Source organism: Microcaecilia unicolor, chromosome 1 (assembly GCF_901765095.1).
Source record: "Microcaecilia unicolor chromosome 1, aMicUni1.1, whole genome shotgun sequence".
Lineage (NCBI taxonomy): Eukaryota > Metazoa > Chordata > Amphibia > Gymnophiona > Siphonopidae > Microcaecilia > Microcaecilia unicolor.
In genome coordinates this window covers 112,997,619-113,010,405 of record NC_044031.1, presented here as the reverse complement: position 1 = coordinate 113,010,405, position 12,787 = coordinate 112,997,619, and the positions used below count along the sequence as shown (strand labels likewise).

General features: G+C 43.2%; 1 protein-coding gene across 1 annotated transcript in view; it reads left to right on the top strand.

The window, feature by feature from the left end:
* The window catches only part of MLLT10 (MLLT10 histone lysine methyltransferase DOT1L cofactor), a 763,568-nt gene that overhangs the window by 45,314 nt on the left and 705,467 nt on the right, over nt 1–12,787 (top strand). Inside the window, exon 3 of the mRNA XM_030199437.1 lies at nt 8,261–8,340. Coding sequence (XP_030055297.1) covers nt 8,261–8,340 — 80 coding nt within the window. The remainder of the gene's footprint in view (nt 1–8,260; nt 8,341–12,787) is intronic.

Sequence of the window (12,787 nt, the reverse complement as noted above, 5' to 3'; positions counted from 1 at the left end):
GTAATTGTGCTTCAAGACCCCAAAAGTTCATCCAGGTCTTCCCAGGACTCCTGACTCAGCGCTGCCTGAGGAAGACAGCCAGTATAATGCCGAATCTGATAATATGCAAAAAGGTCTTGCGCACCCAGACCGTATTCAGTACACAACTCTTTAAATGATTTATTGACCCCTTGCTCTGATACCACATGATATAAATAATGGATTCCAGCGAAGGCCCACCTCCGAAAAGTGGCTGAGGAGATTCCCGCTGGAAAAGCCAAATTTCCTTGGATCAGCAGCAACAGGGAAATCTCCCCATTTCTACCACCCCTCTTACGCACCCACCTCCAAGAGGCTCTCAAAGGTGCAAAAATATACCTGTAGGGGCCCAGACTGGGCATTTTCCCCGGGGGAGCCTGTAGCCAGTATGCAAAGTGTAGCGGTTTAAATAACGAGGTCTCAATATTGGTACAAGAGAAAAACACATTTGGCACGAAACCAATCCGAGATGTGCCTGAGACTACTGGCAATGGCGAACAGGCGTATGTCCAGCAATCCCAACCCTCCCTTGGTCCTGGGCAGTTTTATTAATACCAAAGGCAGCCTAGCTCTCTTACCCTGCCATAGAAACAAGTTTAACTGCTTCCCAAGCCACCGACCTTCTCTGCCCCGCCACCACAAAGGCAGCATTTGAACACATAAGTCCATTTTGGAAATATCATGTTGTATAGTGCAGTGCGGCCTGTCAATGTAATAGGGAGTGCCTGCCACCTGTGGAAGAGTTCGATTGTTCGCTGTTTCAAAAATCCCATATTTAGACCATGAAGTTTGTATAGGTCTGCTGGAATATAAACACCCAAATATTTAATTTCCGACCTTGCCCATTGAAATGGGAAATTACTTCTCCAATTTTTTTGGATCTCATGCTGAATGGGCAAAGCTATGGATTTTTGGAAATTTAAAGTGAATCCCGTTAACTCAAATTCAGCCAATGTTTCCAGCAAGTACTTCACTGATTGGGTCGGGTGGGTGAGTGTCAACAAGATATCGTCGGCAAAGGCCAATACCTTCACCGACTGCTGAGGAAGGGAAATCCCCCTTATACCGGGATCTGCTAAAATAGTTCTCAGGAGAGGCTCTAGTTGCAAAAGAAATAGCGCGGGTGAGAGGGGACAGCCCTGTCTGGTCCCTCTCTGCACAGTAAATGCTGAGGACTGGATCCCGTTTACCACTATGCGTGCTGAGGGCGAGTGATATAATGCTGCAATGGCCTCCATGAACCATCCCTCCAGCCCGATATGTGTATGAACACGGAATAAGTAGGCCCATTGTACTTTATCAAATGCCTTTTCGGCATCTAGGCTTAATAACAAGAGGGGATCCCGTGTTACCTGACTATGTGCTATAGAAAGCAACATTTTCCTCACATTTATAGTAGGGTGTCGCCCACCCACAAATCCAACTTGATGTTCACCAACTAGATGGGGTAGGTACTTTGCTAATCTATTGGCTAATACCCGTGCTAAGATTTTAATGTCCACGTTTAACAGTGAAATGGGCCTGAAGGATTCCACGTGATCGGGGGACTTACCCGGTTTTGGTATCAAAGTAATCAATGCCTCATTCTCCCTTTGAGAAAAAAAACCCCCGCTCTATAACTGAGTCATAATATGAAATAAGTGGTCCCACCAACTCGTGTCCCAGAATTTTATAATATTCGCTAGAAAGCCCATCCGGGCCAGGGGCAGACCCTGAGGGGAGTGATCTAATAACCTTTTGTAGTTCCTGAGCTCCTATGGGGGCTGACAAATGGTCCCTCGCATTTTGTTCCAATTTGGGTATACCCGAATCTACAAGATAATCCTCCCATAACTGTCCCTGGTCTTCCCCACAGTCTGTATAGACTTGTTCAAAGAATTTGCGGAATAATTCAGTTATTTCTTCTGAACGGTTAGTGTGTGTCCCATCGGGCCGTCTCAACAATGGGACAAATTTTGTGGACGTCTTTGCCCTGGCCGCTCGAACCAACAGCCTAGCCTGCCTGACCGATTACCGTCTCGTTGGAAGTTCAGCTGTCTGGCAAAAAGATGTCGTTTAGTTTGCTCGTGGAGAAGTGAATTAAGAGCGGCCGGGGACGCAGACACTCTTTCCCTATTTTCACCTGAGGGGTTGGTAATGTGCGCCCTTTTAGCTAGTTTATATTCTGCTTCCGAACGCAATATACCCGCCGCCAATCTCTTAGCTCTCGCACTTAAAAATGCTTTCACTTCCCCCCTCAAAACTACCTTGGAGGCCTCACAGAATATTATGTTCGAGGGGGCAGATTCTGCGTTGGTTTCAACATAATATGCCCATTTAGCCCTAAGGTGCTCTATTAAAAATTTATCTTGGGACAAATAGGAGGGAAAGCACCAGAATCTGGCTGGTTCTCCACCTATATCAAATTCCAGTTCCAGTCCCATTATAGCATGGTCAGAGATTGCGACCGGTCCTATAAACGCATCTTTAACTCTAAAAAAACAAAAACATGATTTCGTAAGAAAAATATAATCGATCTGTGACCACGTATGGTGCACTTTAGATTGGTGGGAATAATCTCGAGCTGTCGAATTCAAAAGCCTCCAGGGGTCCACCAAGTTGAGGGACTTGCACATCGCTGGAAGGCCCCTCCCCCTGCCCACTACCACCTGCAGGCCAGGGGAAGACCTATCCATGTTGGGGTCCATGATCTGATTAAAATCGCCCGCCCACACCCATGGGGCCTCAACATACCTCTGTCCCAAGGTAACCAACGATTGGAAGAAGGCTGGGCAAAATACATTAGGCCCATACACTGAGCAAAGATAAAATTTTTTCCCTTGAAATGTTACCTGTATCAGTACCGCCCTTCCAGCTGTGTCTTTGTATATCAGTTTCGTTTGACAGGGTATCCCTTTACGAATTGAAATCGCCACCCCACTTTTACGGTTCCCTGAGGAGGAATAATGACACTCACCCACCCATTGCTGACATAACTTCATGTGTTCAGAATCTGACAATTTTTTGTTTCTTGTAAGCATGCTATCATGACCTTGTGACGTTTCAACTGTGCTAGTATCTTACTACGCTTTATTGGGGATGTGATCCCAGACACATTCCAGGAGAGAATTCGAAAGTCAGAACTACCCATCCTCAAGCTCTACCATTCCGCCCAAGAGCTCAGGCACACCTACCAAAGAGGCCCCCGGAGGCCCAGCCTCCCCCGGACTCGCCTTCAATGCCATCAGAGCAAGGGGCAACCAGCCCACCAAAATTCCATCTTGTTCATTACCCGTACTCCCGCATATTGGCACCCTCACTCCAAACCTTTCTTTCACGTCCCACCCACCTTCTCCCCCCCAATTCCCCCCTCCCCATCCTACCCTTATCCTGTGAGATACCTGGTAACATCTATCCAGGCTAGAAGCCTGTTAGAGTGGAAGAGTCACGCAATGTCGCCGTGAGACCTCCACCCCAGGAGCAATTTATAGACATATTCAACTTTACCAGGGAATACACATGCAAATATAACCTAAACATTCTTAGTTACCATCAGATTTTAAATTCAAGTCCCAGCCATTAATTGGTTTCCATTTAAAGCAGATTGTGCCTCCTCCGCTGAAAAATATGTTTGCCAGCGGTCCGGCAGGAAGACCCACAGTTTTGCCGGGTGTTACAGATTGAATTTCATCTTTTACGTAGCTAGCATCACGCAGAGAGGGTGAAACTTCTTGCGTTGTTCTTGCACCTTCTGGATGTAATCTTGAAAAATCAGTATAGGCTGCCCGCCATATTTTAGCGATTCTCTGCGAAGTTTAAAGCTTTGCAGTATCTCCACCTTGTGTTTGTAGTTCAGAATCTTCGCTACCACCACTCGAGGCCTTGCATTCATCTCTGGCTTACGTCCCACTCGATGCGCTCACTCTACAATTATAGACCCGCCAGAGTCTGTGAGCGCCAGCTCCTTTGCTAGCCAATTCTCCAGCCATGTCTCCAGGTTTCTTTCGGGAAGCTGCTCTGGCAAACCAACAATACGTATATTATTCCAACTAGATCTGCCCTCAAGGTCTTCTAGCCGGTCCCCCTGTTCTTTCAATTTCTGCTGTAAGGCACGCAGGTCAGGACCTTGGAGGTCATCTTCTATCGCAGACACTCGCATTTCCAAATCACTGGTACGTATTCCCAGTCCGTCCACTGTGGTTTGAAAGCAATCCAATTTGTCATTCAGGGCTGTCCATTTTGGTTCCCACGCTTTCTCAGTGGCTGCAGTCAGCTGCGTGAATTGCTGCTCGTTAAAGCACATGGACGGTGGAGTTTCAGCGAGGCCGCCCGCCATTTTCCCCTCCACTGTACTCACTTTAGTTTTTTCTTTTTTTCCCGACCGGAGCGCCATTTCAGCTGGCGATTTTTGTATATATCTGTCCATAGGCACTTTAGCTGTGTGTCCGGCGAGTTTAAATTATCAAAACACTGCAAAATGTTTCAATCCTGGGGTGAAGGTCTCTGAGCCGAAACAACGTGCGTCTTGTTTAGCTCATAGCATCACGTGACCTCTCACCACGCTCGATTTTAAGGATAAATTACATATTACTAACAATAGCGCTGCAAGTTCATTTTTTAGTTCTGTCACTACTCTGGGATGAATAGCATCCAGTCCAGGAGATTTGCTACTCTTCAATTTGTAGTACTGCCCCATTACATCCTCCAGGTTTATAGAGAATTCATTCAGTTTCTCTGACTTGTCAGCTTCAAATACCATTTCTGGCACAGGTATCTCTCTCAAATCTTCCTCGGTGAAGACCAAAGCAAAGAATTCATTTAATCTCTCCGCTATGGCTTTGTATTCCCTAAGTGCCGCTTTTACTCCTCGGTCATCTAGAGGTCCAATCAATTCTTTTGCCGGCTTCCTGCTTTTAATATACTTAAAAATTTTTTTACTATGTGTTTTTGCCTCCAACACAATCTTTTTTTTTTTTTTCAAAGTCCCTCTTAGCCTTCCTTATCAGCGCTTTGCATTTGACTTGACATTCCTTATGCTGTTTCTTATTATTTTCAGTTGGTTCCTTCTGCCATTTTCTGAAGAATTTTCTTTTAGCTCTAAATAGCTTCCTTCACCTCACTTTTAACCAGTCGTTTGGTCTTCCTTCCTCCTTTTTTAATATGCAGAATATATTTGGCCTTGGCTTCCAGGATGGTGTTTTTGAACAGCATCCATGCCTGATGTAAATTTTTTACCTTCGCAGCTGCTCCTCTAATTTTCTTTTTCACTGTTCTTCTCATTTTATCATAGTCTCAGTTTTCAAAGTTAAACGCTAATGTATTTGATTTCCTATGTATACTTCAAAGCTAATATCAAATCCAGTCATTTTTTGATCGCTGTTATCAAGCGGCCCCAGCACCTCCCGCACCAGATCATTCATTCCACTAAGAACTAGGTCTAGAATTTTTCCTTCTCTCGTTGGCTCCTGTACCCACTGCTCCATAAAGCAGTCCTTGATTTTACCTCCCTAGCGTGTCCTGATGTTGCATTTACCCAGTCAATATTGGGGTAATTGAAATCACACATTATTATTGTGTTGCCCAGTTTGCGTCTTTAATTTCCTTTAACATTTCTGCATCCATCTGTTTATCCTGGCCAGGCGGACGGTAGTACACTCCTATCACTATCCTTTTCCCCTTTACACATGGAATTTCAATCCATAGTGATTCCAAGAAGTGTTTTGTTTCCTGCAGAATTTTTAATCTATTTGATTTAAGGCTCTCCTTAATATACAATGCTACTTCTCCACCAATTCGATCCACCCTATCACTACGATATAATTTGTACCCCGGTATGACAGTGTCCCACTGGTTATCCTCCTTCCACCAGGTCTCAGAGATACATATTATATCTAATTTTTTGTTTAGTACAATATATTCTAAGTCTCCCATCTTATTTCTTAGGCTCCTGGCATTCGCATATAGACATTTCAATCATGCTCAATACTTGACAGTATTGATGTTCAATCTTTTGTCTGATTTTTATTTAAGGACACCTGATCTTCTACGGTCTCTTTTGCAATGTCACTATCGGGATACCCTATCTTCCCTGTTTTGGTGAGATCTTTGAAAGATACCTTATTCTGAACTATGTGCTTTTGAGCGACTGTCAGCCTTCCCCCAGTTTCTAGTTTAAAAGCTGCTCTATCTCCTTTTTAAATACTGATGCCAGCAGCCTGGTCCCACCCTGATTAAGGTGGAGCCCATCCTTTCGGAATAGGCTCCCTCTTCCAAAGGATGTTGTCCAGTTCCTAACAAATCTAAATCCCTCCTCCCTGCACCATCGTCTCATCCACTTATTGAGACTCCGGAGCTCTGCCTGTCTCTTGGGCCCTGCACGTGGAATGGGTAGCACTTCAGAAAATGCTAGCCTAGAGGTTCTGGATTTGAGCTTTCTACCTAAGAGCCTAAATTTGCCTTCCAGAACCTCTCTCCCACATTTTCCTATGTCATTGGTACTCACATGTACCAAGACAGCCGGCTCCTCCCCAGCACTATCTAAAATCCTATCTAGGTGATGCATGAGGTCCGCCACCTTCGCACCAGGCAGGCAAGTCACCAGGCGATGCTCACGTCCACCAGCCACCCAGCTATCTACCTGCCTAATGATCGAATCACCAACTACAAAAAGCAGTCCTATGCCTTCCCTCCTGGGCAGCACTTGGAAACAAATCCTCAGTGCGATAGGATAGTACATCCCCTGGTGAACAGGTACTGGCTACAGGAGTACTTTCTACTTCACCAGGGTGATGCTCTCCTTCTAGGAGATCTCTGTTCTCCAAGGTAGCACAGGGGCTACCAGACTGGTGGTGGGCCTTCTATACAACATCCCTGTAGGTCTCCTCTGTGTACCTCTCTGTCTCCCTCAGCTACTCTAGCCTCAAGAGAACAGACCCATTCCTTGAGAGCTAGGAACTCTGTGCATCGGGCATACACATATAACTGCTCACCAAGTGGGAGATAATCATATATGTGACACTCAATGCAAAAGACTGGATAGCACCCCTCTCGCTGCTGGATGCTAACTCCATCGTAGTATTTTTGAGTTTTTCAATAATTTAAATCTTGCTAAAGTATTAAGGATATTAGCCTAATATAAAAATGTATTTTAGTTTATATAGTATATTGTGTGATTTATTTAGTGTTTCCTTCTTAGATGGTAATGAAATGTATTTAAAACTCTGTAAGAGCACTCTATGCTTGTTATCCTAATTACAATAACTGACTATAAATGAAGAGTTGTCCAAGGGGTGGGCAGGTGTTAGGGATGTTGGGTGGGAAGATTAAAGTAGATCCTGCAGTGCCTGCTAGAGGCCATCTATTAATGCTGTGGTACAAAGTTCAAGTTTTAGAGCTAAGGTGAAAAGACTATGGAGATTAGTTGATAAAATTTGCTTTTTTATATTTTTATTCTGACCATCACTAACCTACAATTCCTCCTTTAAACCCCAATCTTTAAGTTCCCAAAGCACAAAGCAATATAGTGTTCACTTAGAGAGAAATGTCCTCTTCTCTCAGGTAAATGCTAAATAGAAACAGGCTGGATTAAATGAGTTAACTGGGATTCATAAGTGATCTGAAATACACAAGATGTAACCAGTTTCTTAAATTTTTGTTGGTGGTTCATGTCTAAATTCTAAAAGAAGAGTTCCACAAATGAGGCCCAACATAACTGAAAGCAAAATGTCTTGTGGGGGTCAAGGGGCATTTGGTTGTGAAATGGCAAAAGTAACGGGGCCATTTGTGAGTATCACAAGGCTCACATATGTGAGTTTCTATGCAACAGAAGCTGGAACTCCTCCCATAGAAATGTATTAGGTCATTTATTTTTAATAGGGGGCTTATTTCTCTGGATCCCCCAGTCCAATTTCATCCATTTTTGAACTTGATGTGTTTTATAATCATTTTTTCCCATGCACCAAATTTCATCCCATACTGCTAAATATTTGGAGAATTATTTTGTCAAACTTCTGTTGGTTTGTTAAGAATAAAAAATGGGGAGTGAAACTGGATTAGTTAATCCCAAATGGAGGTTTGTGTATGTGAAAATACTATATTGATCTGTTTTGGAGTACTATTTTCATGCTTCAGAGGTCCAGTAGCTGATATCTAAGTTGAAAGATGTAATAGTGCTTCAAATCTGAATTCTGTTCTTAGTCAATTTTTTGGTATTTGTTATAGCATAATAAAGTGATAGAATGTTTTACATTTCTTTTAATAACAGCTTGCTATGGCATTGTTCAAGTACCTACTGGTCCCTGGTTTTGTAGGAAATGTGAATCTCAGGAAAGAGCTGCTAGGGTGGTAAGTATGCTTTTCCTAAATATTAAATTTTATAGTTTGTCAGTGAACTTGTTTACACAGATAGAGGTGTGTTTTCAAAGCACTTTGACATACAAAGTTCCATAAGTTACTGTGGGGCTCGTTTTCAAAGTACTTAAGACTTACAAAGTTCCATAGTAACCTGTGGAACTTTGTAAGTGCTTTGAAAATACGCCTCTACATAACTTTGTGAGTTTAAGTGCTTTGAAAATGTAAATAGTGTTGTTTTGCATAATATTTTAGGAATGTAATATTGATGTAATATCTGAAAGCAGCAAGAGTGGATAGTATGATGTGGTTAGACTGTTTAGAAAAGTGTAGCTGATTTGCTTATTATGGTGGAAGACATTTATTCACCAGGTTTCAGAATGTGTTACAGATACAGGTCGGCTGCTTTTTATTTTTAAATCATGTTCCTCTGGGTTACTATGCAAAAAGAACTTTAAGCCCATTTGAAGGGTGGACTCGTGTACCGCTTCTTTTGTTTCAAATTAAACATTTCCAAACGTAAAATTAATATCCGTCCTCAAGAATACTACTTGTAAATTGTGAGTGGTATCTTTGAGGTAGGTGAATCAACTGTTACTGGTTGCAGCTGGCAGAAACTTTCCATTGAGCTTACTGTCCCTACAGTAGCCATCCCCTCCCCTATTGGTTTACTGTTCAGAGTAGGAAGAAGGGTACTGCGGAGATAGTAAGTGCATGGGCACAGTTCATACTGGCTGCATTCATGAGGCCTGACTCGCTTCTCTTGCTGGACTAGATGGAAGAAGCAGCAAGGATGAGGACTTTTTTTTTGGGGGGGGGGGGAGGGGCTGGGAAGAGTAATGGTGAGTGGCTTGAAGAAGCAGCAGTGGTGGTTGTGGTACATATTCAAATGACTGTGTGGGGTTGAATCATGTTTGTGTACAGTTTTTAGGGGTTGTTTTAACATTCATGTTTCAGTGTGTGGTCTTAATGATGTAACTGTAAAACTAGTTTTCTAGATTTAAAATTGCCCCTCTTTAGTAATGTGCTTATAGTTCTTCTTCCTTCTTATCAACTATTGATCTACTGTATATTAAATCTGATAAGCTTGAGTAGGCACTACAGATTATTGTTATATGTAATAAGATTTTAGCTGGATTTATCTTTAAAATTGATTGCTGCTTTCCAAAAGAGGACAGGATAGCTACCCCAACCAATGTATGCTATGTTTTTTTGACAGTTTCAGTTAGAACTAGGCTGGGATTTGGCACGGTAAACCTTTGGCATTATTCAGGGATTTTCCTCCTCTATGTCTCTCCCCCACCTCCTGCCCAGACACATTCAGTTGGATCATTGCAGTAGCCATCCTGTACTAAGGCTGTGTAGCCTGTCTCCTTTCAGAATCTTATATCATGAGCCCTGACTGTGACCATCAATGCATCATCCCCACACAATGGCCACAACCTCCCCCCCCTTCCTCCCATCCATTCTGCTTTAGGAGTTCTGATTTGAGAATCAAACTGGGGACATTTTGCATGATAGTGTGCAGCACTTACCATCAGAACCTAGAAATGTAAGTTTCTGACTGGAGTAGTCATCTTTGTATTTTTTTCAGAGGTGTCAAGTAATTGATTATTTGCAATCATAAATTGTTACTCTAATCTTAATAGATCTGGCAAGGATTTTTAGATCACAATTAAGGTAATCTGTATTGAGGAAGTCATTATAAACATAGCAAAGAAGCAAATATTAAAATGAACTTTTCTATTTTATTCCCTTTTTTTTTGGGGGGGGGGGGGAAGGGGTTGAGCGATTGTAACATAGTAAATCAAGTCTGCAGATGAGCTCTTGGGTTAAAGGTATGAGGTGTGAGATCACTGATTCTGATAATTGGGTCCTTCTCTTGTTTGTCATATAAGACTATATTTTGAGCTAGTCTCTTTTATCAAGCACCAGCTATTTGGAATTCTATACCTTTAGCTATTAGGAAGATTCAACATTTTTCTTTTTTTTATGAAAGCTTTAAAAACTTTCCTTTTAAAGATTTTTTTAATGTAATATGGAATTTTTTTTAAGTAATATTGTGTAAGGAATTGTATCTTCTAAACTGATATTTGTTAGCTCACAGGGTTTGCCTGTTCTGTGAACTACGTGGAACCCTCTGGGTTGTTGCGGTCAATAAGAACTCTATGTAATGTAATCTCCCTTTACTTATGTCTTCTTTACCAGAGCAGTTTCATTTTCTTGCTGGCTGAAGACTGAAACTCTTTATACCAGATTAAATTCCCTAATACCACTTGTCTGCCAGCAGGGTTCACTCCTGCAGTGGCAGTTGTATTCTCTCCCACTGAGATATCAAGTGTATGCCCCTGAAATAAGTCTGTGCTCAATTGGCATATTTGGAAAGGAATTGTGAACCAGAGCTTCCAGTGCCGCAGTGCTGCTGCTCAGATGCACAGCCAGTCTTGGAACTTTAAATCCATGCAGTTGTGATAAGTTTTGTTCCTGCTATATTGCTGGGTAAATGTTCATACATTTGCATTTTAAATTTCCTCCTCTGTATATGCAAGTTGTTGCCTCGGTAATCTTGAAGTGGTGTTATTCTTGACTAGCCTTACGGAGCATGAACTACTTAAGAGCAGTATTTACTCTGCTGCTTTTCCTTTTAGACCAAAGAATTTAATTTCTTTAAGACAGTCACTTTAGAAATTCCTGGAAATAAAAATCCTGACTTGTTTTGAAGACTGGCATTGATACATTTGCATGCCTCACTGTTAAACCTTTCAGCTGTTGAACATTTTAAAATGATACGTATTATAGGCATTTTAGCATAGTTGAAAGATAGGTCGAGATTTATACAGTTAAATTTAAAGTAGTTGCTGTCAGTTGATTTCTCCTTCCTTTTAGATCACATACACTTGAAGGATGCTTTTCTCTAGAGGCAGGCAAATATTTAGAATTACAGAATATTTTGTTAGTGCCTCAATCACTATAAGATCCTTTCTCATGCTATTATGTTAGTTCTTGTGAATGCCTTAGCAGTGAGAAAAAAGAGCAAGAATGGATTAAGGAAGGTGGGGATGGGTGGTGGTGATAGCAATTAGATCAGGCTTGTTCATCCTTTTTCTTCTATCAGGGGCCACATTTTATATTTTGTAACATTCGGAGGGCCAAAACACTCTCTCTCTCAGAATCATACACAAGCACTCTTTGAGAACACACAGAACAAAATTTGAATTACGTATTTCCTTGTCATCAAGCAGATGAAGCCATTACGTATGGGTTGTGTCCATCAACCAGCAGGGGGAGATAGAGAGCACTCAACTTTTCACAGTTGCCTCATGGCCAGCCAGCTCCACTGCCTCTTCAGTATCAGTATTCTCTAACTCCCCAAGCAGGGTGGCTGCAGCTTCTTCGAGCTCCATCAAAAATCTGCCTGGGGGTGGCTCCTGGCTTGCCAGTTGTTAGCCGGGGTGTTAGAGGCTATAGTAGCTTCACTTTGAAGGCATATAGGTTAGCCCTTTCCCTGCCTTACCCATGCCTCCGTGGATGTGGACATATTAGCTTGCTTTTCCCCTGTCCTTTCCCACTCAGTGGATGCAGGCACATTGGTTAGCCTTTCCCTGCCTTTCCCACTCATCTGAGCCTCCGGAGTTCTTATTACCTCTGCTTTCCTCACAGCGTTAAAAAAAAAAAAAAATGGAACAGAGGTTTTCCTTTGATTCTTCTATGGGACTGGAGCTGTGATACTCGGTCCAGTGAGGTAAGAGTCTTTTCTAACTCCTCCGGGGTGGGCCCGCGATTGGGGCGTTTTTGGCGTGAAACCGCCATTTTGAATTTCCCGCCATTTTCGGCGATGGCTGCAGAGAATGTAAAGCGCTGTTCCCGGTGTGGCAAGCGCAAATCGTGCTATACAGGTGTAAGAGCCAGCCTGAGCATGGCGAGCGATGATTCTTCCCGCTCAGAGCTGGCAGCGGACGCCATTTTGAATTCTCCGCATGGCGCGGCCTCCGTAGAGATGGAGAGCCCGGGGGGGGGGGGGGGGGGAGACCTCGAATTGAGGCTATTCAGGGAGCGGCTAGCCCGGACGGGATCTGGGTGCCCAGGGCGAGTTTTTCTCCCCTGATTTTGTGTTCTTATTGCATAAAGCATACATGCTGAAAAGAGCTCTCCCTCAAGGTTCGTCTGAGGCCCCTTCTATTGCCCCCCCCCCCCCCCCCCCCCGTGGATTCTGGCCTGGGACTGCCCGCTGAGGCTATTTTCCCTGATAATTGGCATAAAGAAAAGCGTAGAAGGGCTAATTCCCCTTCAGATTGTGGTGCACCTCCTTTTTCCCCCCCGTGGTCGGGTTGTGAGGATTCGGAGAGTGGATTCGGAGAGTTCTGGCAGGCCTTCGTGGTCTGAGGAGCCAGAGTCAGGTGCAGAATTACCACAGGATCTGGATGATTTCTCCGCTGTGAGG